Source organism: Lepisosteus platostomus, chromosome 21, assembly GCF_059453375.1.
Source record: "Lepisosteus platostomus isolate fLepPlt1 chromosome 21, fLepPlt1.hap1, whole genome shotgun sequence".
Classification (NCBI taxonomy): Eukaryota; Metazoa; Chordata; class Actinopteri; order Semionotiformes; family Lepisosteidae; genus Lepisosteus; species Lepisosteus platostomus.
Genome location: NC_142631.1, coordinates 13,538,247 through 13,565,787, shown reverse-complemented (window position 1 = coordinate 13,565,787; position 27,541 = coordinate 13,538,247). Strand labels below are relative to the sequence as shown.

Here is a 27,541-nt window from a genome sequence, read left to right as displayed (position 1 = left end):
GTTTAATAATGACACCTAAAATTCTCACATCTCACATTCTGTCCTGGCATTTTGACCCCAAAATGAATTGTTCTCATATAAAACTCCCTTATTTGAGATTCCTTTCAATTCTAAAGCATAGTATAGTATCATTCCAAAAATGATTGCTTACAGTTTAATATGTTTTTTTTTTAAACTCCTGCATATAATCTCTAGAGGTTTTGGTTAAAATCCTTCATCAGAACACTGAAAGGTCATGGTGTGCCAGAGAGTCTCCTTTTTGAATATACCTTTGAGCACGGAGATTATTCATTAAAATGTAGAAGGCACACTGTACCCTCACACTACCTATACCCGATCCGTCCAACAGAACAGCCAAGGAAGGAAAAAAACGGTTACCAATGCCAACATGAGGGCAACAATGACTATGAAAAAGTTGCAGAGATCAAAAGCTAAGAAGGGAGAACATGTCCGTGGGTCATATTAATAGGTCAACAACGTCATCACTCCATAAAGCTGGGCTGTATGTTTTGAAATGTCAAAATCCACATGCAGCTTTTAAGAAAAAAAAGCATTTAAATAATACTGCAAACATGTGGCAAAAGGTTTTGTGGTCAGATGAGACAAAATCAAAACTATTTGGTCTGAATATCTATTGGCTCTGACTAGTCAAAGTATCACGTCTGGCACAAATCCAGCCAACACCATGCCTGCTCTCAACCATGGTGGCAGGAGGATTAAATTATGGGGCTGCTTTTCATCTGCAGGGACTGGGAACCTTTTCAAGGGAAAAAAGCATGGAGCAACTTATAGGCAAATGTTAGAGAGATCCCACTTCAGTCTGCTGGAGACTTAATATCGGAGTGTAAATTCACCTCAAAACAGGACAAAGATCTAAAATACAAGGTTAGAACTACACTGGAGTGACTTAACAAGAAAAACGTGAATATCCTTCAGGGGCTCTGTCATCTGTGATTTCAAGTCAAGACAAAATCTCTGGCAAGACTTGAAAATTTCTGTGCCTTGATTCAATGCTCCCAGCTAACTTGAAAGTGATTAAGCAAGTCTGCATAATGGAAAGGGTGGAAACTGTGCCAACCCACTGTACAAAGCTGGTAAAACCTTAATGAAAAAGACTCACAGCTGTAATTGATGTCAATGGTGCTTCCACCACATATTAACTCAAACAAGTGCACACTTATGCAATCAACATTTTTTTTTTTAGTATTTTCTTACCTTTGTAGTTTTTGTTAACATTTAACTTCTTTCACGCATATGTGTTGAGTTTGAACATTCAAATATTCATTTTTAAGTCATCTGCAAGTCAATTAAATGGGACATCAGTGGAAGGGGGTGAATACTTTTGCAAGACACTATATACTGTATATACATATGCATATATATTGATATGTTAGAGAAGCATGCTTTGCTATGTGTCCTCAGCTGAAGGAAGTTTATAATCTAACAAGTCACAGATGTGGACGGTTCTATAAGCGCAGGTAGGATACTTCCCAGCAGGAAGAACAAAACCAGCTGTTAGTCCCAGGTTAACTTCAGGGCTGAGAAGATGTAAGATCAGGTCTCCCATTTAATATGCATGATAGTGAGCAGTTGACCTGGTACAGCAGAGTGAGTGAGGTGCCAGTGTCTGTAGATTAACGTGTCCGCCTACCATGTGCTGAAGCATGGCAGAATAATAAATGTACTGTATATTGGCAGGTGGATACTTCCCAGCATGTATGTGAGAAGACAACGAGGTATGGGCATGGGGAGTATGCTCCAGACGCTGTATGTGTGAGTTCAGTAGAGACAACAACCGTGGACATTTAACAGAGTGCTGGAAGCTGTGACTAATGTGTAAAAGATGTCAGGCGAGCAGAAGTGCGGTAAAGGGGCCCTCACCCTGGCAAAACAAGGTATTGAGTAGTGGAAAAAGGGACATATTTGGCTGGCAACGTGGTAGCTGTGAGTAAAGGCAGTGGTGGCTGGGCACGAGAGAGAGATGCACTGGCAGCTGCAAGTCACAGCTTGGGCCACGAGGATGAGGCATTGGGAGGATGTGAGTGTGAGATCGAGGCACTGGAGAGAGAGTTGTGGGGCCCAGCCAGGTGATATATCATAGAGATGTCAGTGGCTGGAAACAGAACTGGAAGTCGGAGGGCTGACGGGTAGAAAGTGAGGGAGACAGTATCCATGGAGAGAGAGCAACATCAGGGAGAGGGAGGCTCCGGGAGTAGGACTGGACTCCAGATTTGGAGACTCCTAGACAGAAGACAGACATCAAGGAGCAGGGACTCTCCTAGTAAAGGGTAGTTGAGAGTAGTGGAAGGTTCCTGAAAAGCAGTAAGGATAGAAGAATGTGCAATGACTAAGGGACTCGGAGACCGAGTGTCCATGAGCCGAGTAACTAAGTGAGTGAAATAGCTTTAATGGAGTGAGAAAAAACAAACGTGGTTATTACACCTCGTAAGTGTACACCTTGCACCTAGTTACACCAATGAGGGGGCGCGAGTGAACACTACTCTCGGAGGAGAAAACGTGATAGGGGCAAACCTGCACGAAACGTTCCCCAATAGACTGTAATTGCATGTCAGTCACTGTGGACTTGCCTGGATCACACCTTTAAGTGAAGGTAGGCTCTGTGGCCTCACAATACGCATTACATGTACAGTACACATCAGCCATCTTATCAGGCTGAATCATATTTGCAATCTGAGGTTCTGATCTTTCCATTCCCTAAAATGAATGCATATGTGTCTTTGGGGGGAGATACACTGTATAAGATAAGATATGATTAAAATACTTCATAGACATTGTCAGTAAATTTTCCAATATAACAAAACGCTTATCCAAAATATATGAATATATGTTCCTGCACGGTCTTTGAAGACCAAGCCAGTTAGTGTGTGTTCCTCTGTCCCCAGTGAGCTGGGCTCTCTCCAGACTATGCTTGTAAGCCCTTCTGTTTGTTTTTGTCATTGTTCACAGTGAAGTGGAATGGCTTATGAAAGGGGTGGAGAGGTGGAGCTGAGCTGATTCCCAGAGGCTCTGACTACGAACGTAATACTGGTGGGGAGGGGGGTTGTATTACTCAATAAAACTTTTATAAGTGTAAATAACATTTTCTCCATCATCCCCACAGGAGCAGAGTGACTAAAGTCTACCAAGCTGATGCCCTTCTCTTTTTAATGAAATGAAGAAGTAAAATTAAATGCTTCAGAAAACTGGATTCCTTTGTATATTCCATTTTCACCTGTAAAGCCAATAGTTATGATTTTAAATTGCATTGCTCCTTTTGCATAGTATTTTGCTGATGTTTTTGCCATTTAAACATATATACTGTAGAAATAAAAAGAGTACAATTCAGTGCTATTTAAAACATCCTGTAGTTAAAGTTTCTTTTGAATCACAAGAGTAAACAAATGTTCCTCTGAAGGCTGGGATTTAAAGAATTCCACCCACAAAGTTAAATAATAAAGTTATAAATATATACCGTATTATCATTAGTTAAAACATCTTATAACACTTTGTCAGAGTTTTGCTGATGAATTCTGCATAATCATATGGACATAAATGACAATAGTTTCTTAAGTGAAAATTAAATAAAACTGAGTGTTGACTAATGTACTGGAATTAATTACAGGGGTCAGTGAGACTGTCTGTGGTTCATGAGTGTGGCCATAAGGAGGAAGAGAAAAGCCAGGGGATTACAGTACTTTCATTGATGGCAATGTGTTTGAAGGCAGTTTGACTTGGAAACAGAAAAACGTAATGTTTTTCAGTGGTTCCCCTTAAATTTCAAAACATAACGGTAAATATGTGACTATACATCATAATTCCACAAATAAAGGAGTAAATTTGGACCAGGATTTCTGTTTTCTGAAACAGAAACAGGAAACTAAACAGTAGTCTAGCCATTCCACCAAGTTGATGACCCCGATAAAAGGCATGATGCTGAAGCAAGGAAAACAGAATTTATTTCATTCTACTTGTATATCTGATATCTCTCTAAGAATAAGAATGAAATTTCCAGTACACGGTGGTGGCTTAACTTACAAGTCAATAGCTTTTAAAACCTGAAATAGATAAACATTTGTTTAATGGGATTTTGTTCTCCTCCCAAAGTAATTGTTTTTGCGTGTCACATCCAAAAACCACCAAGGGGCAAAGCCATTACTGAGCCTGAGGGAGAAGCGATCTATGTATTTAGGATTCAAGATCACCTGCTCATAGTATGCAGTCCAGTTCCCGCATCTTATAAAACAGCATGTTTAAAATTGAAAAAGTACCGTAGCCAATCATAGGTTTTCCTCAAGGCTAGAAAAAAATATTATATTTGGTGTGACCTTTCTAATGCCAACTCTTTGTACTGTAACTCCTCTGAGTTACAACACCCCTGTGCTAGTACTGGAGAGATGAAGCATGTATAGACTGGTAGGCCAACCACACCATCAGCCCTACACTGTTCTAAGTCATAAAACTGAACACTCACAGGCACCTGCCAGACCATGGGATCAGTGTTTCACAGTGGCTGGTGTTATAATGGATTATACCCTGTGTTTAATAGCAGGCTAAATGTCTTCTGTTCTGTGAGGCATTTACTGTTGCCATAAACCCTGTTGGAAGAGGCTAATGCTTTCCTGTGGCATATCAGAGATGTGGGTATACAAACATGTTTTACAAACTTACAGTTGGTTAGTCACGCTGCTCTGCGCTCTAATAGTTTTCTTGCACATTAAGCAAATGACTGGAGAATGATATCCTATCAGATGAAGGTGGAAGGTGACCTGTTGCTCAGTGTTGCTATAGAACACCATAATAGATCATAGCCTAAAAAATGTTTCCTCTGTTTCTCATTGAATATGTAGTATCCTCTATACCTAGATCAATCAATTCATCCTCTTTGCTCTACAAAATGATCACAAGCTTGATGAAACTTTATCCCCCAAGAAAATATTAATTATATTGTTGCATACTAGGTTATTTAAAATGCCTATAATAACTACTGACCCATCTCTTAGAAAGGAACTATCACCACTCCAGACACAAGTATGTCTGGGACAGGATAGAAGACTATTGAGATGTTTGCACAGCTGCAGTGGAATGTTGAGTGGAGACCAGCTGGCTGAACCATGTATCAGAAAGGAAATTTCCATAAGATGTCCAGCAGCCCGTTTCACCTTATTGTATACTTAAAATGCAAGGAATGGGGTATCAGAAGAAGACACAAGAAAAGGTGAGTTATGACCTACTGTATAACACAGCAGTTCAACTTGAACTTGATAAAATGAAATCAGGTGTTTAGCACAGAAGGAAAATGAAGTAAACTTAGGGAAAGGGTCTATGTTTTAAAGAGCTACTGTATCTGACCTTTTAGATCTAACAGAAAATGTAAGACTCTGATTTTATACTACTCACTACTACTACTGTCCACTACTCAATATATTGACTATTATATTATACTATTAGTATAAGAATAGTGCTCACTCCTATTTTAATAGTGGTCTTTAATTTTTGGAGTGTGTCTGACGTTTTGCGTATATGCCTATTTGAATAATAAACATCTTTTAAACTATTCCCAGTTCGTGATTCCACCACCAGCTAGATCACTGGAGATTAAGGAAAAGTATATTTTACTCTATATTTCCTGAACAGAAGGGGTGTTGTAATTTAGCGTTTATAAACTGTTTGTACATACAGTAAGGTGGCGTCTGGACTGACCTGATTATTTCGTATATAATTTCGTACTGTAAAATGGATGTTTTGATTTAACTATTAGCCAGCTACAGTACCTCTTTTGTCAATCAACCCTAATTTCCTTTGTGACGATTTATTAATCTATAAGTACAGAATGCCTGGGAGAAATGACCCTGCTTTCTCCACCTACAAGTACTGAGCCACTGCTTAAGCCTAAATCCTGCTTGATTGGAGAATGAAATCACCAGTTAACATGTGAGGTTCCCCAAAGGTTTTGTTACCATTAATGTTGTTACCATTGTTGCTATTATTACCTGTGCCGGGTAGTCACACAAGTCTATTTTGTTTCTTAACCATTAATTCCTAAAAAAACAAAAAATATGTTGAGTTTGTACATTCAAAAGTAGTCTAAATAGGACAAGGTAACTAGGTCATACATACTAAGTCTGGTGTCATACAGTACATTGCAATTCTTATTAAACTTTCTACAATAGTAGAGCTGTACTGTGCAGTGGATGGCTCCCATATTGTATCCTATAATTGCTTGGCTAAATGTTCGGGCAAAGCCAATGAAACAATCAGGGTCAAACAAAACAGGCTGAGGATATTTGTCAGACTAAAAAGGCAAGAGATTTCAATTCTCCAGAAAGCTGTCGATATGCGATGCTGTGCTCGATTTCCTTTGCAAATCCCCAAAGGAGGAGTCTGTACCGATACGAAAATACGAAATGTTTCAAATTAGAAATGCCGTGACATTCAGAATTAAAAGCCAATGTACTTCAGTGAGTTGGATGCTCAGTGGGTAAGATTTACAGTCAAGTGGCTGACACATCAGGAGGCAGTTAAATTCTCAATACAAAAAATCTGCTCGAAATTTATGACAATGATAATAACAATAAAAATGATGCCGTGAGGCATGTGTAAGCATTACTTAAATAATGGTTTTATATATACCATATAAAACCTTGGAAACATTAGACATCCCCATTTTTTTCATAGTGGGCAGTTATACTAAAGTTCAACAAAGTATTCAGACTACTTTTTGAATTTAGAAAATCCTTAGAAATACTGCCTGAAAACCTCTTAATTAAACATTGTCGAGGGTGTTATACAGTTTAGAAGGTGCTACTGTGCCAAGACTATGTTCAGGTCACCCAGCAATTCTGATGGAGCATGAGAAATGTGACACAGCTGGGGCAAGGCTGAAAAAACCTGTCCATGAGGTCTGTGATTCCTTTTGTACAGCTTCTGTATTACAGAGGGTTTGGCATGAATACGGGTGCTTCACTGGCACGGGCAAATGAAAGCCACTTGCGACACCTCTGACTGAAGCGTGAAGGGTTGTTTAGGCTCTGTGAGTGGAAGATGCTTAAACCCCTGCCAATGTCAAAGGTGAGCACATGTTTGGAAACAACTGAAGAACCTAAAAATACTTTGCTTCTGCAGAAGACAAAACACTGGAAGGTCACCACACTTGCACAGAACTCCAGTCTCTACTCCATCTACTGTAGCACTGCTGGACAGGAACATTCAGAGCCAAGAAATGTACTGTAAGTCTGCAAACCTGTCAACGTTAGAATGAGAATGGTAGAAATGAACAGATGATGCTGTCTTCAAGTCCTACAATGACATTGTTATAACTGAAGTTCAAGCTTATTGTTTGAAACGGTTTGCAAAAAATCTTATGGTGGTCCATCCCTTATGTAATAGGAATGGGAAAAGTAATTGAGCAGAAAGTAATGTGAACTCCTGATCTTGCCTTGGGATTCACTAGGGGCTCTGTGCCCCCAAGGGGGGAAAAAAAACATGAGCTGAGCCCCAGCCAATCCCTGTTGAGCAGACAGAAAGAGTCCCACCTCAGCTTTACCCTCTTGGGTACAATGGCTTGGAAGACTTCACAGTCCTACTATCACGCTGTAGAACTTCTGGAAAGTTCTACAACACTGCGATAGGTACAGTATAAAGGAATATAGCATATTGCCTATTGCAACTGTGTTGTTTTATTTTTTCTGCTGTCACTTGTAAACCATGCTTTTCATGTCTCCTGACAAAAATAAGAGCCACACAATTTTTTTTTATTTGGGTATTCTCAAAGAGTTTGAAGACAGAATCTGAAGAACACATAATAAGACACTATCTCACCATCCAGCTGGAAGATGGAACTGAATGTCTTTCCAGCAAGTAATGTTTGAAGCATCCTTTGAAAGTCACATAACATAACATGCTCGTAAATCCAGGGCTGTACTGTTTCAAACTCCTTTGGCCTTTTGAGATGCATATTATTAACGAACGATTTGATGATTTATATCATCACAAAAAAATGCCAGATTTGTCACTTCTGTTGATATTGAGGCCAAAATAAAAAAAAAGAATCGCTGCGCTTGATGCAAACATGTTTTCAATTATTACAAGTGAAATGTTATTAAACAAAAAAAATGCTTGAAGCGGTATCACAAACTCCTACATGTTTTAAATTTTGGCTTCCGAGGCTCAAATTCTGTTTCTTATAGTACTGTTTTCCTTGCACATTTCTCTGGTCTTGGCTATTTCAAATAACAGACTCACAGCCTGAGGTGTTAGACAAGCACTTAGCTCAAGTTCAACTGGGGTAAACAGAACACATCGAGAAGACCCTGCCTTTTCTTCTGGAGTCCAGCATCAGCTGCCTTTTATGGGTTTTTATGAAGTGCTGGTGTGTCTATGCAGGAAGCGATCCATTGTTTTCAGCTGTATAGTCTGCCGTGCATTGTACCACACCAATAAAAGCACGCCATGGGCCTTACTAGGCTAGCCAACAGCTTTCATTGGCATTTAGTTTGCTAGTTCCATTACATTCTGTACAGTGCACAAGAGGGTGTTTGGTAATGTGTGGTCCTCAGTAGTAATGCAAGAATAGAGCTCAAGGAATGATAATTTCTTTGTCAGTGATTATAAGCATAAATCTGATTCCTTGTGTTAAAACATTTTTTTTTTCTGGCAGACCTGCAGTGAATTATTTTCAGAGCAAATATGTACAAATATGTACATCACTCAAGTTCCAAAACCAGGAAAATCTATCACGATGTGAGAAGGAGATGATGCATTAGCATTCCTTCTTTTCTGTATGTGAAGTATTTTGCGCTTTTGAACAGATTGCAACATAGCTTTTTGAAAAGCATTCCAGTATTTTTTGTAAAATTGGTAAAAAAATCTGCTTAATGAGTATTTAGCATTGCTAAATGGCTAACTGTACACTGAAATCAAGTTAATCACTATCTGAGAGACATGTTCCAGAGTCAGTGTGGTAACATAGCCAGTTCTACACCAGAGACATTCCCCACATTTAGTTATATAAGGCCATGAAATCTGATTTTTGAATTACATTTTAAACAGCAAACTTATTTTTGTGCACACATCTATTATTTTGCAGTTGTGACATTTACAATACAAAATCTAAACAAAAAGGCAGTTTTTATTAAGTTGTAATCAGTAATCCACAAACCCTTACAGTTAGATTAATACAATTATTGTGCTCATGTCAAAATCGAAGTCTGTTCCTCTACTGTCTAGACCATTGATCAAACTGCAGTCTTTCAGTCTCTCTCTTTTCAATCTGCATCTTTGTTCCAAATGCCATTGTTACACCTCTGAACATGGTACATAATCACAAAATGATCGGTTCTCATCTGTCCTTGTTTTGTAAAGTAAAAAGAAAGAAAAAATATATTTTTTAAAATGGCACTGCATCTCCTTCTACACAAAAACTCCAGAAGACAGGTCTCTTGGATTCTCTTCCGTCCATCACTATGATGATTCGCATTTCATACTTTTGAGCTGTAGTTCATGGACAAAAAAATAATGGCTTTTTTTAAATGATATCTACCAGGTCGATGGGTTATGGTTTTGTTTTTTACAAAATGAAAACTCTATCGGACAAGTAGGACCACTCTGGAGTTGAACCAGAAACAACAAGAATGACACACAGAGCCTAACGAGAGAGACAAAACAAGACCTCATTTGATGAGAAAAATTTGCCATAGCCATGCCTTGCAATCTCTGCATATTGCAGAAGAAATGTCCTTAAATGAAGAAAAAAAACAACTATTATTTATTATGGTCAAGTTACTGAATTATAGAAAATTGAACTGTTTATGACCATCTCAGCACAGGCTGTAACCTCAAAACTCTTCAAATTGATTTATTTGAAGGAGCCCATCTTTGTTCACATCTGTGAACATCATATCCAGATATAATTTTGCATATACTGTCATTTTATTTTTTTTACTTAAAAAAAAATAGATGATGTATAACCTTTTTTTTCCTGCATTGGACTTCCAAAAAATCTCTCCAATCTCCATCTGGCAAATTCCCGAGAGCTCAGCATGACTTACTTGTATAGGCTATCGGGTTCCAGGCACTTGAAGACCAAGGAGTAGATGGTGGAGTGGATGTGATCCCCATGTCGCTTTCCAGCTACCACGCAGGACGAGCCCAATCCCGACAGCAGGTCGTCAGCAAAGCTCATCACCTCCCCTAGCGAAAAGGAAAAAGACATCAGAATGCACTGTCAGAATGCACACTGTGTGATCACTGTCCAAGGGATGGAAAATTCCAGAGGTACTGTTCTTCTGACTGTCAGAGTCACCCCTGTAGGTTTTCAATACTGAATTAGCGCTACAAAATGCGTAATACATCCTTTATACAAACATTTTTCAGTATACTGTAAGTAGGTACAGTAGCTGCAAAGGAACAAGGAAAGGTTTATTCCATGCTGAAAAGAAGAGACACAACATTTCGGCTGTGGAGCCTTCTTCAGGTGACACATGGAGTTTTTCAATATACTGTATATGTTTGCATTTTCCAACGTTTTCACACTTTTATACAAAGCCTTTCAAGTGCAAATGATATGGGCTTGTTCTCTGAGGACTGTATTGAACTGTATGTGTATAGGTAAAGGTGACTTTTACTGTAACCTCAACCTTTGTAAATGTCCGTCAAAGAAGGAAATTCACAACTACAGGGGAGTAAAATGCGTATATCTTCAATGACCAGTAAGTTGTTTATATTCAAATTTTGAACCACTTTCTACCAATCACTTTTGTAGTATATATCCTTCCAATTCATTATTGGAAAGAATCAACAATTTAATTACTAGCTACACTTAATACTACCAACCCTGTTTAATTTAGAGAGTATTACATTCACCAATATGCCCACCTGTCAAAGTGGAGCCTTACAGGAGAGAGAGTGCCAATTGGGGAAATGCCACATCTCCCACTCTATGCTTACAGGTGCCCAGGCAATTCCAGAAGTCATTTTTTCACGGAGTGATTCCTGTTTGACCAAAGCTCACCCAGCATTTGTGGCAATTGGCTCACAGTATACTGCCACTAGAGGAATCCTGGTCACAGCTGGCCAGTGACATGTCCTACAGTAGATTGAATCAGTAGCTTCTGGGTGCTAAAGTTTGGCCAGTGAGAAAGTTTACTCTTTGAGCCCCTTGTTAGTCCTATGAAGAATGTGTCTGTAAGCCTCCCCCCCAAAAAAAAAATCCATTCCAAACCAGCAGCTAGATGCTCAGATTGATACCACAAATATTGATTTGTACTGGAAATATTGTGAATCAGTGTTTGTTACAAGCACTGTTAACCTTTTTGATGCCAGGGACTGACTGACAGTCTGTTTAAAATGTCACGGTTCACTTGGTCCATTAATAAAAGGTCTGGACTGTTTTCATCTGTCTGTTTTTTTTCTGTTACATGAGCTCATATAACCTTTGAGCTATAAGGTCCACATGTAAATGTTAAACATAAAATAACAGTGCACACAATGGCAATCCATAAAAAGCTGAACAGTCTGAAACACTACTCTACCTTTTTTGGTAAGAAACAACGAGAAGGCTAATTGCCTGATCATCTTACATAAAGTGCTGGCACAATCTTATCAGTTCATGACTTATGTTCTTGCACAGAGCTTTACAGCCAGATAACAGTTTGATTTATCCATTGTTTTTTTTTAAATTGTTTGACCACCTAGATAGACAGACATGATTTGTGATTCTATTGACTTGCTAAGCATTAGATTGCACATCACATACCTGCCAAAAGACACTAACATATACCTTTAAAGAAAAAAACAACAACAACAATAAAATGTTGCAATAATAATGATTAAATTATGGGGATGTACATTTCATGATATTACTCAATCTAACAAAAAAGAAAACATGTTTAGCAGTTAGTTTTAGCCAATCTTTAATTCTACCTTAACCCAAAAAGATGAATAGGGTCTTGAAGGCAAATGCAATGCAGACAATCATTTAAGATGTATTATAATAATATGGAATAATTTATTACTAAGAAACAACCAACAGAGAGGACCAACCAGTGCAGAGAGACGTTCTTCCTTGACCAAACCTATTTTATCTGACCTTATTAGGTTGTCAGATGCCCTCACAGAAACTGTCATTCTCCTGATTTGCAATACAGTGCACTGCATGTTACATCAGAGCCAGAAAACACATACAGTAGCAGGAGGATTACTACTCTGTATTTCACAATTTATACTTTTTCATGAAAATCTGGATAAAACTGAAGACGTTATGGCCATACTGTATATACAAAATGTGTCAGATAGGGATGGGGGAGGGTTTTTGCTTTCATTCCATTCCCCAGCTGAGCTAAGGGAGCAGAACATTCCCTTACTCACTCACGAGTCGCGAGTGTGATTTTGTGAAATTTCACTACAGCGTGATCACATTGAAAAAAAAAACAGAAAACGGTTGCCAGGTTTTCCTTCTTAATTTTTTATAATCAAGTCCGACATGGACCAGCAGAGAGGCAGCCATAGAGAGGTCAAAACTATCTGAGCTCCAAAAGCCTCAGCCAAGTCTAACATTTTTTTTTTTACAGTTACATTTCTAGGAAACACCTCAGGCAGGCCAGGGTAAAAGCCCTTCAAGACTTGCAGATCAATCTGTATGATGGAAAACCCTGGAGATCTGCCCCAAACCTCAACATGTCAGACAAGCCACTCAATTAAATGGATACAAGGGATAACAATCAGCCATTTTAAAAACCATGTATTTAAAGTTAATGTACTACATCTGACCAGTGCTCTATGTGATAGAAATAAAATAAGTGCATGTTTATTGAAATGTTGGGATTCTGGACCTTAAACTATTCAAATGTGCCCTTTTGGAGCTTACTTTTAATCCTTAGATCACCTGCCTTTTTAAGCCACAGGTATTCCCCATTCTCATTTTCTCATAATCTGTGGCTGTTATATACTGTGTATACAGTATATTAGTCTTGAATTCTCCCTACACCACATTCAGTTTTTAGCTCCTCTAAATGTAGATTTGTCCAGAGTCTTCCCCAATAAAGAAAAACTGCATTCTGATGTCAATGAATAGCGATAGAAAAAAGACCATGTTCAAGTAGGTAGCTGTGTCAGTATGCATAGGCTGCAAAGGAGCAATTAAAAGGTTTATTCCAAAATGAAAAGAGAAGAAACTAAACGAAACACATGTTTTCAGCATGGACTAAACCTTTACTTGTTACTTTGGAGAAAAAAAGACCAAAGCCCTTGCTGTAATCTGGATATAAACAAATTATCGTTGATAGTGAACTGCAGTGTTTAGTTTTATACTCCTCATCTAAAATTGCACACAGGTACATAAATATACAGAAGTTCTGGCTTTATTTGAGGAATTCCTTTACACTTTTTATAATTTGTATTTTTCTTTTCTTGGCATTATTTTTAACAAGCACATAAAAAGCTTTTATTTTAAAGTATAAAACGGTGCTTTTTTCATCTGGAAACTGTTTTACTTGAATTCATTATCAGATAATCTTTTCATCCACCTAAGTTTAGCTAAAGGCAGTGCTCTCATTCCATAGCAGATATTCTCAACTTTATGTTTCCAAGTGCAGTGCTACACATCAGCTTTTGCAGATTAAGATCTATATTTACTGCATTAAAAGTGGAGTGAAACAATTCTTCTTCTCGTGAAATGCTGTATTGCATTAGTATCTCATTTCTTAGTTGAACTTGTACACTCTTGTGAAATGCAAAACACAGTTGTAAAATATCAGTCAACCCAGCTTACAGGAAAAACATACTGTATTAAACAGTCCCTGTACTCACTGGAGTTCCTACGAAGAGCTGTCAAAATAGTTTAAAGAATCACGCGGTTTTGGATTTGCTGGGAGACGTAAAGGAGAACTTAGCTTCAGCTTACTTTTCATAGGCCAAGATGTAAACAGAGGGAATATGTGTGCGAAGGGAGGAAAAACAAAGAAAAAGATTCTGACATGAATAATTTGATGTTTTCCTAGAAAGAGGGGTCTGTGAAAGAAACGCTTCCCCACACACATTCCTTTTCCATTATAAAGCCCAAGACATTTATCACAATAACAAGGTTTGTTTAATGTTGGACTGAATTTCTCTCGCTTTCTAGTAATGGAGCATTTCAAAGAAGCCACGGAGATGTGAGTCGTGAGAGGTTTGCTTGCAGGTTCTGAATGACGTGCTTGTGAGTGGCAAGGGCTGCCTCAGTTTTGCCCCTGTCCTGATCATTTACAAAAGACAAAAGGTGCTGACAATGGTACAGTTGCATTTCGGAAATATACCAGGAGGAGTCCCTGAATGTGGCTCAGTTCACATTAGTTTACCAAAGGCCAGGAAGAAATAAACAGTTTAAACTAATATTTTGTGAAACCTGCAGAAGAAAATAATGATCTGAACTTGAGAGAAACTATCCACCCTATCATTATCAGTAATCAGCCGATGCTGGATAAGGGTTACACTTTCTATCCCGTGAGTAAGTGGGACAACACCAGGACAGGACATACATAAACAGATAGGGGACATTTAGGGACACACATTAATCTAGTCAGCATGTCTTGAGAAGTGGGAGGAAACCAGAGTATGCAGGGAAAACCCACATGGACACAGACAGAACATGCTCCACACATAAGGTGGAATCAAAGCCAGGAACCAAGAGGTTCGAGGCAGAAGCATTACTTATACTGTTATCATGCTGTCCATGGTAGAAGGTATTTCACTAGAGTTCAATATCTTCATAACAATGTGGCTGAACTGAGACACCACTGTATGTTTCCTTATGATTATGTTCTAATAACAAAGGAAATTAACTAATTTCTTCATTCTAAAGCTCCCCCCGGTCAGTGCAGCATTTCATTTGATCTCTTCTGTCTTTAAACCATGTCTGCATTTAAACTTGCACACTGCATGGCACAGATTTTATAACGTTTGAGAGGGGAGTTGTGTCAGAGGGAGTTGGCTTCAAAGGTTCAAGTTTAATACCAAGCTGAAAAATAGAAAGAAGAAACACAATGTTTGGGCTGTTGAGCTGTCTACTTGCAAGTTTGTTTTTCTTTCTGCATCAGTTCCTCTTTCTGCTTTTCAGCATGGAACTGTCTCTTATTTGTACATGTGTTATGAGTGTTGATAACTTGATAAGTTTACTTTTCTTAAGATCATGGAGAAGGTCTTTTATGAAGCTGTAGTGTGTGACCATTAATTATGCACCTCTTTAAATGCCCTAGAGCAGATATGTATAATGGGCCCTGAATAAAGTTGGTGTTTAGTAATTTAAGCCTTTTCAGTCGAATGAAATAAGTGTGGCTTTTCACCGGTATGGTATTCTGTGATGTGCGCATTATCCTAAAGGCAGTCATGAAAGCAGTGATTGTCCTTCTCTTTAAATACTGTAAATGGAAACCTAAGTGTTAAAATATTTGCAGAACAGCAGACCTTGAATTACTCTATACCTACTTTGCATTTTCACAAGTATATTCTAAATTCCCACAGCTGTAAATAATAATTAAAACATCAGAATGAAATCCATATAAGGAGCTGTGTTAAAGTGGCCCCTGAGTATAGTTAAAACATAAGTACTTGTATTTATGAAATCAGATGCTTTCGTTCCTTGCATGCTGAATACTTGCTGTTTACACCACACTTCCTGTAGTTCCCTGGCCATTGTAAAATACCAAACAGAGGTTGACTTGTGGCAAAAATATTATGTGCAAGCCTTTGCCAAATACCAAAACTCAACCGACAATTAAGAAAATACTACAGCAGAAATCTACAAGGGGATGTTTTTACTTCTTTTCTTATTTTTATGGTTTCACTGTGCTGCCCATCAGTGAGCACAACCCAGAGAGCCGGCTCTGGTTTTAATAAAGTTAAAACTATACTCCCCAGAAAAGGCATTTCTCCTTAATTAGCTAGATCTCGGTGATACTCCTTCTCAAGTCTACCCTTTATACTGATTTAAATTTAATAGAGGCCCCCCAATAAAAACAAATCACTCTTGAGTTAAGTCACTTAAGAGACCATCTGTTGTGTTGAAATGTACATAAATGTAAGGTTGAAAAAATTATTATTTTTTTTTCGTAATGAAGCTGACTTGTCAGGAAACGTTCATTTGGGATGAATGACTCCAACCCACCAGATATACATTGGGGCGACTTTTTTTTTCTGACTTGAAATCCAGAATTTTCCAAGTGTCCACATGAAAATACAGTGAAACACAATGAAAATCAATTTGAGCACACAAAATTGAGTACTAGAGCAATTCCATACCAGAAGACATTTAACATACAGGTAGGAGCAGAGTGATTTGTACAGTACATAAAGAACAACTGTACATTTGTTTATGTGGAAAACAGTTCAGGACAGAAACACACAAACCACAGAAAATATATCTGGCATAATATCATACATACTGGCATCAAAAGTAAGGCTTCACCTGGGAATTTTGATATTTCATTGACATTCTCCCTCATACAGTATATTGGTATAAAACTATTATCCTTTGTAATATAATTTAAATCTCTTTTATCGTCAGAGGTAAACAGACCAATTTGGGAACTAACTGATAGGAGATATCAGTTCATAGTATGAAATAGAGAAGTTGAGGAATGCGTAGTAAATATAGATCCATGGAAGAAAATAAAATCTGAAAATGAAATCTGTGATTGTTTCTCACAAAGCTATTTTACAAGAGATGTGGAGTGCATATTACTGTCAGCTAGTAGGAAGTAAGGTACTGGAGCTTTGGTATTTCAAAGCAGAAATACAGTAACTAAAAAGAAAACAGACATGCTGATAACAGCCATCAGATCTCTTCATATCTCTTCAAAGGCTGATATTATCAAGTGAGCTTGATGGATGCACAGCCAGTGTGATGACTCATATTAGGGTCCAAATGAAGAAACTGTCATTCCTAGTGAGGAAAAAAACTCAGGGAAAAAAATAACATCTTCGTTCAAAACAAAAAGGAAACTGAATGGATAGTTTGATTTAATAATGTTTAAAAGATAGCTTTTATTCAGCTGACCAGACAGTCAACACCCAGGTCAATCACATACAGTCAATCATCTGCAGCCCTAGATCTGTAGGAGTCACTGCACCGCAAATGAGCAGGACCTTTCTTTAAGTCTTCACCCACTGACCTATCGGCTCCTTAAATTCCCAGATACTGCTTAAAGACACATTTAAATAATCAATACAAACATCTGATGGTGACAGAGTATTAGTGCAAAGGGATTCTGAGGGTACTGTATATGCAATTTTAATTGGTAAGAAAGGGAGCTATTTTCATGAAGCACTATTGACAGCCAAACATTATCTTTTGCACGTTTGTGGTCAATACAAATACACATAAATCAGAAATCTCCCATTTTATATGCAAGTCTATATATATACAGATTATCCCATAATGATGACTGCTAATGTACTGTAAGATCTTTTTGTTCTGCCTTGACTGTTTGCTTACCCATTTCTATTTATAACACATACACTGTACTACTGTATACTGTATGTACTCTAAACATTTTTTTATAAACTTTTGTGACATGTTTACATTCAGAATGTATACATTGTCCAGAAATGACTAGTACAGTCAAGATGCACAATAATAAGAATGTCAGCACAGATGCATACACATTCATGGTGAAATTGCATGACCCATCTCTGGAAAACCTTCATCAAGATTTAATTTAATTTGCTGTTTTTCATAGCAGACAAAGTACATACAATTAATTGTGCTGGACTACCAATGCTATAAGCTGGACAATATCAATATTGTCCAAAATACTGTATTTACAATAATTTAAGTCATTGCAAAATAATTAAATGAATGTATTAGTAAAAGTAATATAATTAATTTAATTTGGAAACACATAATCTATAATCAGATTTCATTAAAATCTGCATACTTTTTCAGAATTCCCAGTATTGTGTACTAGGACTGTAACAGACTGAGTGGTTTGGGGGAAATCCCAAAGTACAAAGATACTATAAGTCCCAAGTATTGCAAGCTTGTAAAAGCTTATTGCTTGATATTGTGACACAATTTTGTGACACCCCCCAAAACCGATTACTAATCTAATCAAATCTGTATTTGTTTCAGTAATTTTATGTCTTTCTGGTTCCATGTCCTTCTATGAGTCTCTGTAGCAGTTCCTAAAGTAATTCCTAAATCAAGTTGAAAAATAATTGCAGTTGGGGATAAGGGCCTTGCTCAGGGGCCCAACGGAGTAGGATTCCTCTGCCGGCCACGGGATACAAACCAGCAACCTTTCAGCTACAGGCGCAGACCCTTAGCCACAGAGCTGCATTGTATTGTATCTTGTATTGCGCCTTGAAAGTACCGCGATATCACCTCATTTTGGCAGCCAATCAACATGGAGCACACCGGTAAAAGAGGAGGAGAACCGCACCGCACAAAAGTAAACAAACGACAAACATGAAACGACAAACACAAAACATCAAACAGATATCTGTGCTGGCTCCAAAGTTTGATGAGCCTCTCCTCTATCTGCACAGCCCCAAAACACTCGCTTTCCATCTTTACTTGCAGCCACATTGTACGCAGTGTACTTCCGGTTGAGCGCTCATTGGCTGATGACTGTCGCAGACACAAGAGCCCACCCCTACGACTTGTGACTCACTACGAGAAAATCAGACCCATTTGATTTTATCTTAGTGAGTTGCAGAGAGTCATAGGAGCTATGAGCTATGAAGAGCACTATGACTGAGTCACTGGGGGTGTCACACTATACAACTGCACTGCGAATCTCTATGACTCACTGCGATTTTCTTACGATTATGTAAATGAAGGCTACGACTGAAAATCCTAGGAAAAGTCCTGTAGTGTGATGGTGGCTTTAGGTGATGGAGAAGTCTTAGATTTTAGATAAAGTTTGTGACACTGGGAAGAGTAAACACTTCTAACTTGAAAGCAGAGAGGATGTTTGCTGAGGTCTGGGAGGGTGGGATCCCTTGAGCAGAAACAACTGTAAAGTTTATCTTAGTATACCTAGGCAAGTTGTGGATTTATGATTGCCAAGGAGCAGTACAGACACACATTAAGAGCAAAGAAGGAGAGGAAGGAAGAAACAAGAAGCGGAAAAGAGTGGAGCCCGCAGGAGTTAGGACTTGAAGCTTGCACCAAGCGAGAGCCCCTACTTCATGATCATCCAAATTCAACCTGACTGGAGCTAAGTACTTGAACCTTGTTAGAGAAAGCGTGCTTTTCTGTGTTTCTTAGGGAACTTGGGTTTCCTGGGTAAAAGATATCTCAGTTAGAAACATGGAATTATAGGGATATAGGCTCCCATATATTTTGGGACATCCGGGATGCAGAGAGAGAGGTTTAACTGTAGTTTGCATTGTATTTAGTTCAAAGGCAGCTCATCTCTTATGTGGCCTCTGTAGGCATATTAAGAGTTTAATGCTTAGTAGCAGTCTGGGGTTTTCTGCTTGACCAGAATTTTAGGCCTCTGAAACGCTTGGTTGTAAATACTGTACATAGAGTAACTTGTGCATTGTATGTTGAGTTGTGTGCAGTGTAGTCTTGTCATTGCAATAAATATTTGTTTAACCAAGTGTGCCTGGATTATTACTCCTCTCAACAAAGCTGTGCAAGAGAATAAAGAATTCCCGTGCTTCTATTTATACAGTACCAGCTGCTTGGGTATATTGCTAGAAAACACTTACAAGTTGGGGGTTATGATTAATTATTTCACTTATTAACTAAACCGTTCAGTCAAATACTTATTTTCACCATTTTCGTAACCCTCCTAATTTGTAACAATAATATGGTGTTATTAGATCATGGGCTACCGGAAGCAGGTATCAGAGAAACGTTCTGTTACTATTTAGATATGAAAATTCAATATTGAACCATTCAGTACATGATCTCTTGTTCACAATGACACACTGTACAAATGACATACTGTATGTAACTAGACTATCAAACCAATATACTGTATAAATAATATAGCCTTTAGTGCTGATTTATCCAACATTTTTTGTGGAAGTATGCATACTTGAAAACAAAATATAAATTGTTCATTAGCATCATACAGCTGACAGAAAATGCTTTTTAATGTTAAAATGAGTCACATTTGCACGTTCAAAGCTAATTCTACGTAAGAAAGGACGTGATGTGCAAGACAAATGACAGTTCAGTCCTCTACGTCGCCTCCAAACACAGAACAGATCTTTAATATGTGACCACAGAAATCTATCAGCAAGCAAGAAAATGAAGCATGTTTATGGGGCAATGGGAGACACAATGTGGAGAGGAGTAGGATACAGGCCTCTATACACTCATTATTGACAATATTTTGAAGAACAGGAGGCCGTGGTATGGGGGAGTAAGTCTGTAAGCTGAGAATGAAAGTGACAGCAACAGATCAGTCACAGTATGAGCTAGACTGAAGTTGATCTTTTCAAAACAAGACACCACACTCTATTATAAAAGAGCCAAGCAAATGTATAGTAATCTATTATCTGATCAAAACTTTCACTGGGAGAAGAAAAATCCTTCGTATTCATTTTCTTCTTCAATGTATTGTATATTGACTGCCCCCACCCTCACCCCTAAAATAAAATCCAGGATAGGAAGTCTAGTCTCCTTCATGAACAATAATCCTGCTGTCATCCTGAAGACCAAAGTCAACTAGGCCTTTTTCCCAGCAGAAATCTCTCTTATCTCCTAACACCTTGTTCTTTTCTGCAACTTTTCTTCCCATCCCAATTTCCCTCGTGGGTGTCAATTTGAAAGAAATCAGACATCTGGCAGAGAACACGTTGCCTTCGGGGAAGTTCGAGCACACAAAGAGGCGAGAATTAAAAAAATAAATAATTGAGGCTCATTTGCACGGCCTTATATTGTTATTGAAATGTATCTTCAAAGTTCCTGATTGTGACAAAAATAAAGACCCTTGGCAGGTGGACTTTGGTTAACAGAGTTAACTGCCTGATGTCTGTCATATCTCCCAGCTTGACCATTGTTTGTCTGCCAGCATCACTCAAATCAGATTACAGAGTCGCCTCACTTTTATGCCATGCTCTCCGTTGTGAAGGAATACTTTTTACTAAAGCACTCAGAAAGGAAGAAACAATTTTGTATGCTCTTGCGGCTCTTTTTTCCCCGGCACATCTCTGAACATCCAGCTTGAAAAAGAAGGCAGTTCAGCTTATCCTGGCCATGCTGCCCATTGCCGGCTTTCATCAGCCTGGAGGTTTCTTTTATGAACCCTGTTCCTGGCTTGAAAGATGAAAACAAAAAGTCCATTATAATCGGAGAGCAGGCTTACAAACTGGCGGAATTGCTGGGTGCTCGAGAAGAGTGCCTGTCAAAGGTCTACCGTGAACTGCAACGGGAGTCACTTTGACATAGAAACAGGTGGTGATAAATGTACTTTCCCATGCTTGATGGGCACAGAAAGGAAACATTATTTCCACTATCACAAACGCTTATTAAGGTTGTGCTGCATAGAGCTTTATTCATATGTGGTATCACACAGACCTTTTTACGTTCTTTTATTGAGCCAAAATGGCTCATTGTCAATGGAAAGTTAAGGTTGGGTGATGGATATAATTTTATAAAGGTGATTTGTGACATGGAGCATTGGAACCTGGAATTCCCTATTCCCTGTCTCTGCAATTTCACACAATTTAACCACCAGCCAAACTCCAGCATAGCCAAGGCAATAAGACAACACAGATCTGCAGTATCTCGACTGAGCCAACCTGCACTGGATAAAGGGCATCTCATGCAAGAAAGAAGGCTTTCTTTGTATTATTAGACATGTTTTGGAGATAATGCATTGAGTCTTGATTTCTCCTGCTGGTGCTTGCAGGTAAACCAAGAAATCAATTTAATATGGGCATTAACTGCTCTGACATTTGATAGGTTACTGTGAGATGTTTAAAGGGTTTCCTGTAAGCAGCCCTGTGTTTAACAATTATGTGACTCACTTGCCTCTTGGGAATATATTTCTTCATTTCGGTATTCCGATTATTATTAACACTTCTCTGTGTCCTGCTTTAAAAAGCTTTCTCTACAGCCTGTGCTTCATTACGACCAGAGGTTGAGAATCTTATCAAGTCTTAGGAAGACTCATAGCACAGAACACCTAGGGACAGTGTCTAGTTTGTTACTACCTTATATCCTTTAGGAATAAAAGGATGTGGAGCATTTCCACTACTTTGGACAAAAGGGACATTCTTAAAGGGCATGTCATTCTCTTATTCTTTCGCAGGACCAATTTGTTTGCACATACTGTATCACTGGAACAGCTGAGTTAAAGAAAAAAACATCTACATACAATACAAAATACAATATGCACACTGCATTGGACAGATGTAAAGTTACAGATGGTAAAATCCACTATCAATTACAATACAATGAAATGAACATTTGGCAAGCCTTTTTAAATGTGAGGACTGTTATATACAGTACCGTTATCCACGATAAGGAGAAATAACAGAAACAAAGTTAGAGCTCAACAAAAATAAAAAGCAGAGAATTATAATATCTGTTTTTATTTTAATTTATATAGCAGGCAGTAATCACTGTATTTTCCTACTGGTTCCTTCCATTTTCCCTCAGACTGTTCACTACCCCTTGATTCTACCCATTCTCCATCTCAAAATCCCTAATCATGTTCCGGAGCCTCCTCAACATGCACCTATTTACTGCTTTTCAACCTCTGTAAATTGCCATGTTAAGGGGTGTCTCCTGAGCAAATAAACAACTCAACATAAGGTAGCCGACACCTAAATCTTACATTTGAAAACCGAGTTCTAAAACATCAAAAATATCAAAACAAACAAAGGCCTGAGTCCAAAATGTTCAAGCAATTCAACAAAAGTCAAATGTAAAAATCCTAGTCAGTAAAGGCAGAGAGTACACAGAGTCCTGTTAATCCAGACATCAGCAGTTTGAGTCTGGGCTGTGTCATGAACTAATTACAACCTGGACTCCCTTCACAACAGTGGGAAAATGGTGGATGACTCTCACTGTACATATTTCAGAGCAAAGAGCAGACAGTTCTTATCCCTCCTGGGCTGTTTATAGTGGTTATGCCAAGATGGTTAGCAATTGATGAAGGGTATAGGAGGATAAGAAGACAAATCATTTTCAATTCCATTTAACGAAATATTACAAATGTATCAGTCAGTATAGTTGCAAATAAGATGTCTGTTGGCAAAACAAGGTATAATTAAAAAGAACAAATACTTCAAAGTCAGACATGCAACTTATTCAATAAGTCAGTCCTGGCCTCCAAGGAGACTGTGTCTGAGACAGCTGTGCTACAGTAAAATCGGGACAGCCAGGAACACCAACATATTAATCATACTTTGAACTTGTGGTGCGATGAGCAGGAATACTCCTGAGAGCAACATTAAATCAGTGCAAATACATCATTGTATTTGAACGAACAGCATAGTGGAAAAGAAAATCCTTTTAAACTGTGGGTGAAAAAAGGTTAGAGAATTTTAACAAAACAATTAGATTAAATGTGATAGGGAAGTGTATTAGTGACACACTGGAAGCTTCTTAATGGACTGTTCTAATCGGCCCAGCTTTTTGTTTGCCTTGTACAAGTCCTGGTAATCAGCAGGTTTTTCTTTTCACAGTTTACAACATTGCATCACCTCAATAGCTACAGTAATGTGCATGAAAAATACTTTCTATTTTACCAATCAAACTTAAGGCTGCTGTTGATGTGCAATCTTTAGCATAGTGTATATACTGTCCTGGTACAGTTATACTGTAAAAGATTTAATTACCAAACTATTCCAGAGTAGCCTACAGTATATTACAATATATATGCCCTGCTGTAAAAGGAAACAATGGCATAACCTCACTGTAAGAATAATATGATTACAGCAAGCTTCCTATTTTTTTTAGCAACACCTGGTGTTTCTTCTCAGGCATTGTTCAGATGAGTGAAACTGATTCCATGAATTACCCGACACAAGGTTTTGGCATTGTTTTTTTGACTGCATAAAATCACCCATGAATCTGTTATTGTAAATGATAACTTAATCTCAAGGAACAAATCTGGTTAAAAAAAGAAAATGAAGAGCTTACTAAATTCTCCCCTCTCCCATAAGTTTTATTTTCATGTATGTTTAGATGTGCACCTTCCAACTGATATTTTGAATCAGGATTTGATTTTGACTGTGTCTTCTTCTGACACTATATAATTTAGATCAGTACATTTTATTTAGTCACCCAGTTACACTAGGCATATACACTGTTTAATACTTGTTAGCAACTACTGGTGGTTATAACATTCTCTCTTATGAAAGCCTGACTTTGACTTTTACACTTTGGTTTTACTATAGATTTGTGGTTCTGAACAGCATTTTGAAGACATTGTTAATCACAGCAAAGCCGAGAGTAAGACCTAATTAATAATGCAAAATCTCTGTGACAAACTTAATAAAATTACATTATAGTGGAAGGTTTCTATAGGTTTTTATAGAGCTCCTTTTGTTTTAAGGGTTATATGTGATCAGTCATTAACAATGGTACAGTTTCAATTTTGCTATAAAAAATAGATTTTGCTAAGTTTCCATGCATGGAGAGTATTAGACACGACAGACACTATCTGTGTTTTATCTGGAGAATAGCTGCCCTATAAAATACCATCTAAAATAGGTATGTACTACACACACAGCAACAGTAGGAGACTCTGTCCCAAAACAGCCAGACATGTTTCATACATATAATGTAATCTCCTTTATCCTTACATGTCAAGCATTTTCAGATAAACGGGCCAAGTAATTTGGATAAGACTTCTTTCGAGTTTTAATATTCATTAATCAAAAGTGTTTTCAAATTCTTTACGAAAATATTTATTGAGCAAGCATCTGTGAGTCACCTTTGATCAGTCAGAGAGTACTGGGTGGTCTCTCAGTGTGACACTCTGCAGTGCCTTTCTCTAGTGACCACCAATCTCCAATCCCATAGACTCACAGAATGACATCATTGACAAATGACACTTTAAAGGTCTTCCTCATTAATAATCCAAAGCTGTGCTCACTCCTGTTTAAAAAAAGCAAGCAAAACAAATATAATGATACACAAAAAACCACAGCTCTCAATTGTAATGGATTAACGCTAATAGTTCAATCATACTGTATATCAAACACAATCACAGAAAATGTGAACTGCATGTTTTTTTTATATGACATGTGCTACAAAGCTACAAATTAGTATTGCGTATGACTTCCCTGTGCTTTACAAATCCTGTCAATACTGACCCTCGGACTTGATCAACCTCTGGCATGCTCCGCCCCTCCTGTGCAGCTGCTGCCAGTTGGAGGAAAAATGGCTGTTTGGGGAGGTCTCCAGTATGTGGCACTGGTGAGCTGGTCTCAAAGATGTTCTGTTGGACTCAGGTTAGGAGAAGAAACAGGCTGCGGCAGGATATTGAAGCTGTTTTCTTTTCTGTTTTCTGAACATTGTGATAGTCAGCACTGGATTCGCCATAGCATCTTTACACAGCTTGTATTCTATTAGGCCTGCCAAGGGCATAGCTGGAGCATCTTTGGACGGAACATTCCAAAGCTTTCTGTATTAGAATGTCAGGTGTTATCTGTCTCCCAGAAGACGAAGATTTCACCTCTGACCAGTCAGCTTCACCCCTGATTTGCTTCTGAACATACAATGTAGACAGATGTAGCAATTCTGCTGAAGGGCTTCCTGAAAGTTCTCAAGCTCTCTGCAAATGATTACGCAGATAGATCAGATGTATGTAATGGCCCTGGTTGGGAAGCCATTTTGTCTTTCAGAATGTGGCTTGTCCCTCAGAGAGCTGGTTTACTGGTTTCTATGCACAAATCTGATGACTGTTGAAGCATAACATCTTATTTTCTAGGGAACTTCTGTCATACATAGGTCACCTTCAAACATGCAGATAGCAACGACATGATCTTCATTACTCAACCAGTATTGGTCATATACAGTATTTCATTGTTTTTGAATGAAATAAATCCAGCTGCTCCTAATGGGTTTTTATACTGCTTCTTTATCAACTTAAATTGTCTGCATCAAATACCAAACACTGAGTACTTTGAGTGTTTTTCAAAATACCTGAGCTGTGTATTTTGTAATCACAAGGAAGAATACTGTACCACTCAACCAATCAACAAACATCTGCTCCCTATTAAAAATGTAAATGCATGTACTGTATACAAACAGTAAGCTAGTGATGTAAAATGTAGACTGAATCTTTTGTGCTCCACTGCAAAAAAAAAATGGAAAAGGATTTCTATAGTGGCTTACTTCGGAATGTTCAACATCACTTTCCTTCATCAAAACTGTGTTTGTGGTCAAGTTCTGTGAGAGCACTTACTGGAGTAAAAAAACAGATGTGTAGTATGATGTTTATAACTGTTAAATAGTTTACATATAAGCACTTTGTGTGGAGTGTCTAGAAAAGCACTATAGAAGTGTAAGGAATTATTCTTATTATCATCATCATCATCATCATCATCATCAACAACATACAGTATACTGTATGTCTGCAATCCTTAAAAGTCACCTAAATTTTATATAATTATTTATATTCTGATGAATGTGGTTGTAGATTGATTTTCCAAAATAAACTCTTGCCTTACAGTTTCGCAGTTGATCAAAAGAACAATTATACAACATTCCCTTAGAGGTTGGTTTTCCCAGGAGAACATTTGAAACTGAAACTACAGAACCTGAGCACTGATAGCATTAAATCATGTTTGTTTAGACATGGAGAGACACAGGTTTGTTTAAATCATTCCATATGCAAATGTCTGGATAAAAATCTAGAAATATTTGGCTGAAATTTGTTTTTGCCAACTCACTTTAAAAAGGCAGCACTGAGCTTTTATGAAACATGCAATCTTCAAAAAAAGCTGAGGACAGATAAACTCTTTCAGTCTTGAAAAAATGGGGTAGGTTTAACTCGGTATTTTTAACACCTCCACGGAACCCACAGTTTACTTACTGTTGCTGTTTCAAGAAGAATAGAGCTCATTAATGGTTATGAAGTCATTTCTTTGTTCAGGAGAGTGATCTCGCATTCTTGCATGCCTGGTTAGCCTACTCAGCCACACCAACCAGGGAAATACACTGTCCATAAATGTATCATAGACCACAGCTGAAATGAGGATGCTACAGTACATGTTTCCATCACTGTCATTAAATGTTCTATATTTAGTGTAGTGTATACTTTATACTGCCAACACCAGCCACATAATCACATATGTGATTTAGTAGTTCAGTCAAATTCTGATAACAATGAAACAAACCAATGAAAATAAAGGGATAACATAGTTAATACTTTGGTGATAACTTGCCAGGCTCAGGTAATTACAGCACTGGCCAACCTCCCTCACAAGGAATGAACGAGGGAGCCAGTTGCAAGAATGCAGCAGGGATGAGGGAGTGGGGATAGAAAAGATGCGGAACCAGTTGTGGGCAACCAGTGAATATTTATAGGTGTAAAGGTAAAATGACCTCTTCCCAAACGTGTATTAAATAACCCCATGAACAAATCTCTGG

General features: G+C 38.0%; 1 protein-coding gene across 2 annotated transcripts in view; it reads right to left on the bottom strand.

Annotated features, from left to right (window-relative positions):
- astn2 (astrotactin 2) overlaps positions 1-27,541 on the bottom strand; it is a 649,131-nt gene that overhangs the window by 69,660 nt on the left and 551,930 nt on the right. For both annotated transcript variants that reach the window (XM_088614565.1, XM_088614566.1), the window contains one exon: positions 10,047-10,188. In XM_088614565.1, coding sequence (XP_088470691.1) covers positions 10,047-10,188 — 142 coding nt within the window. The remainder of the gene's footprint in view (positions 1-10,046; positions 10,189-27,541) is intronic.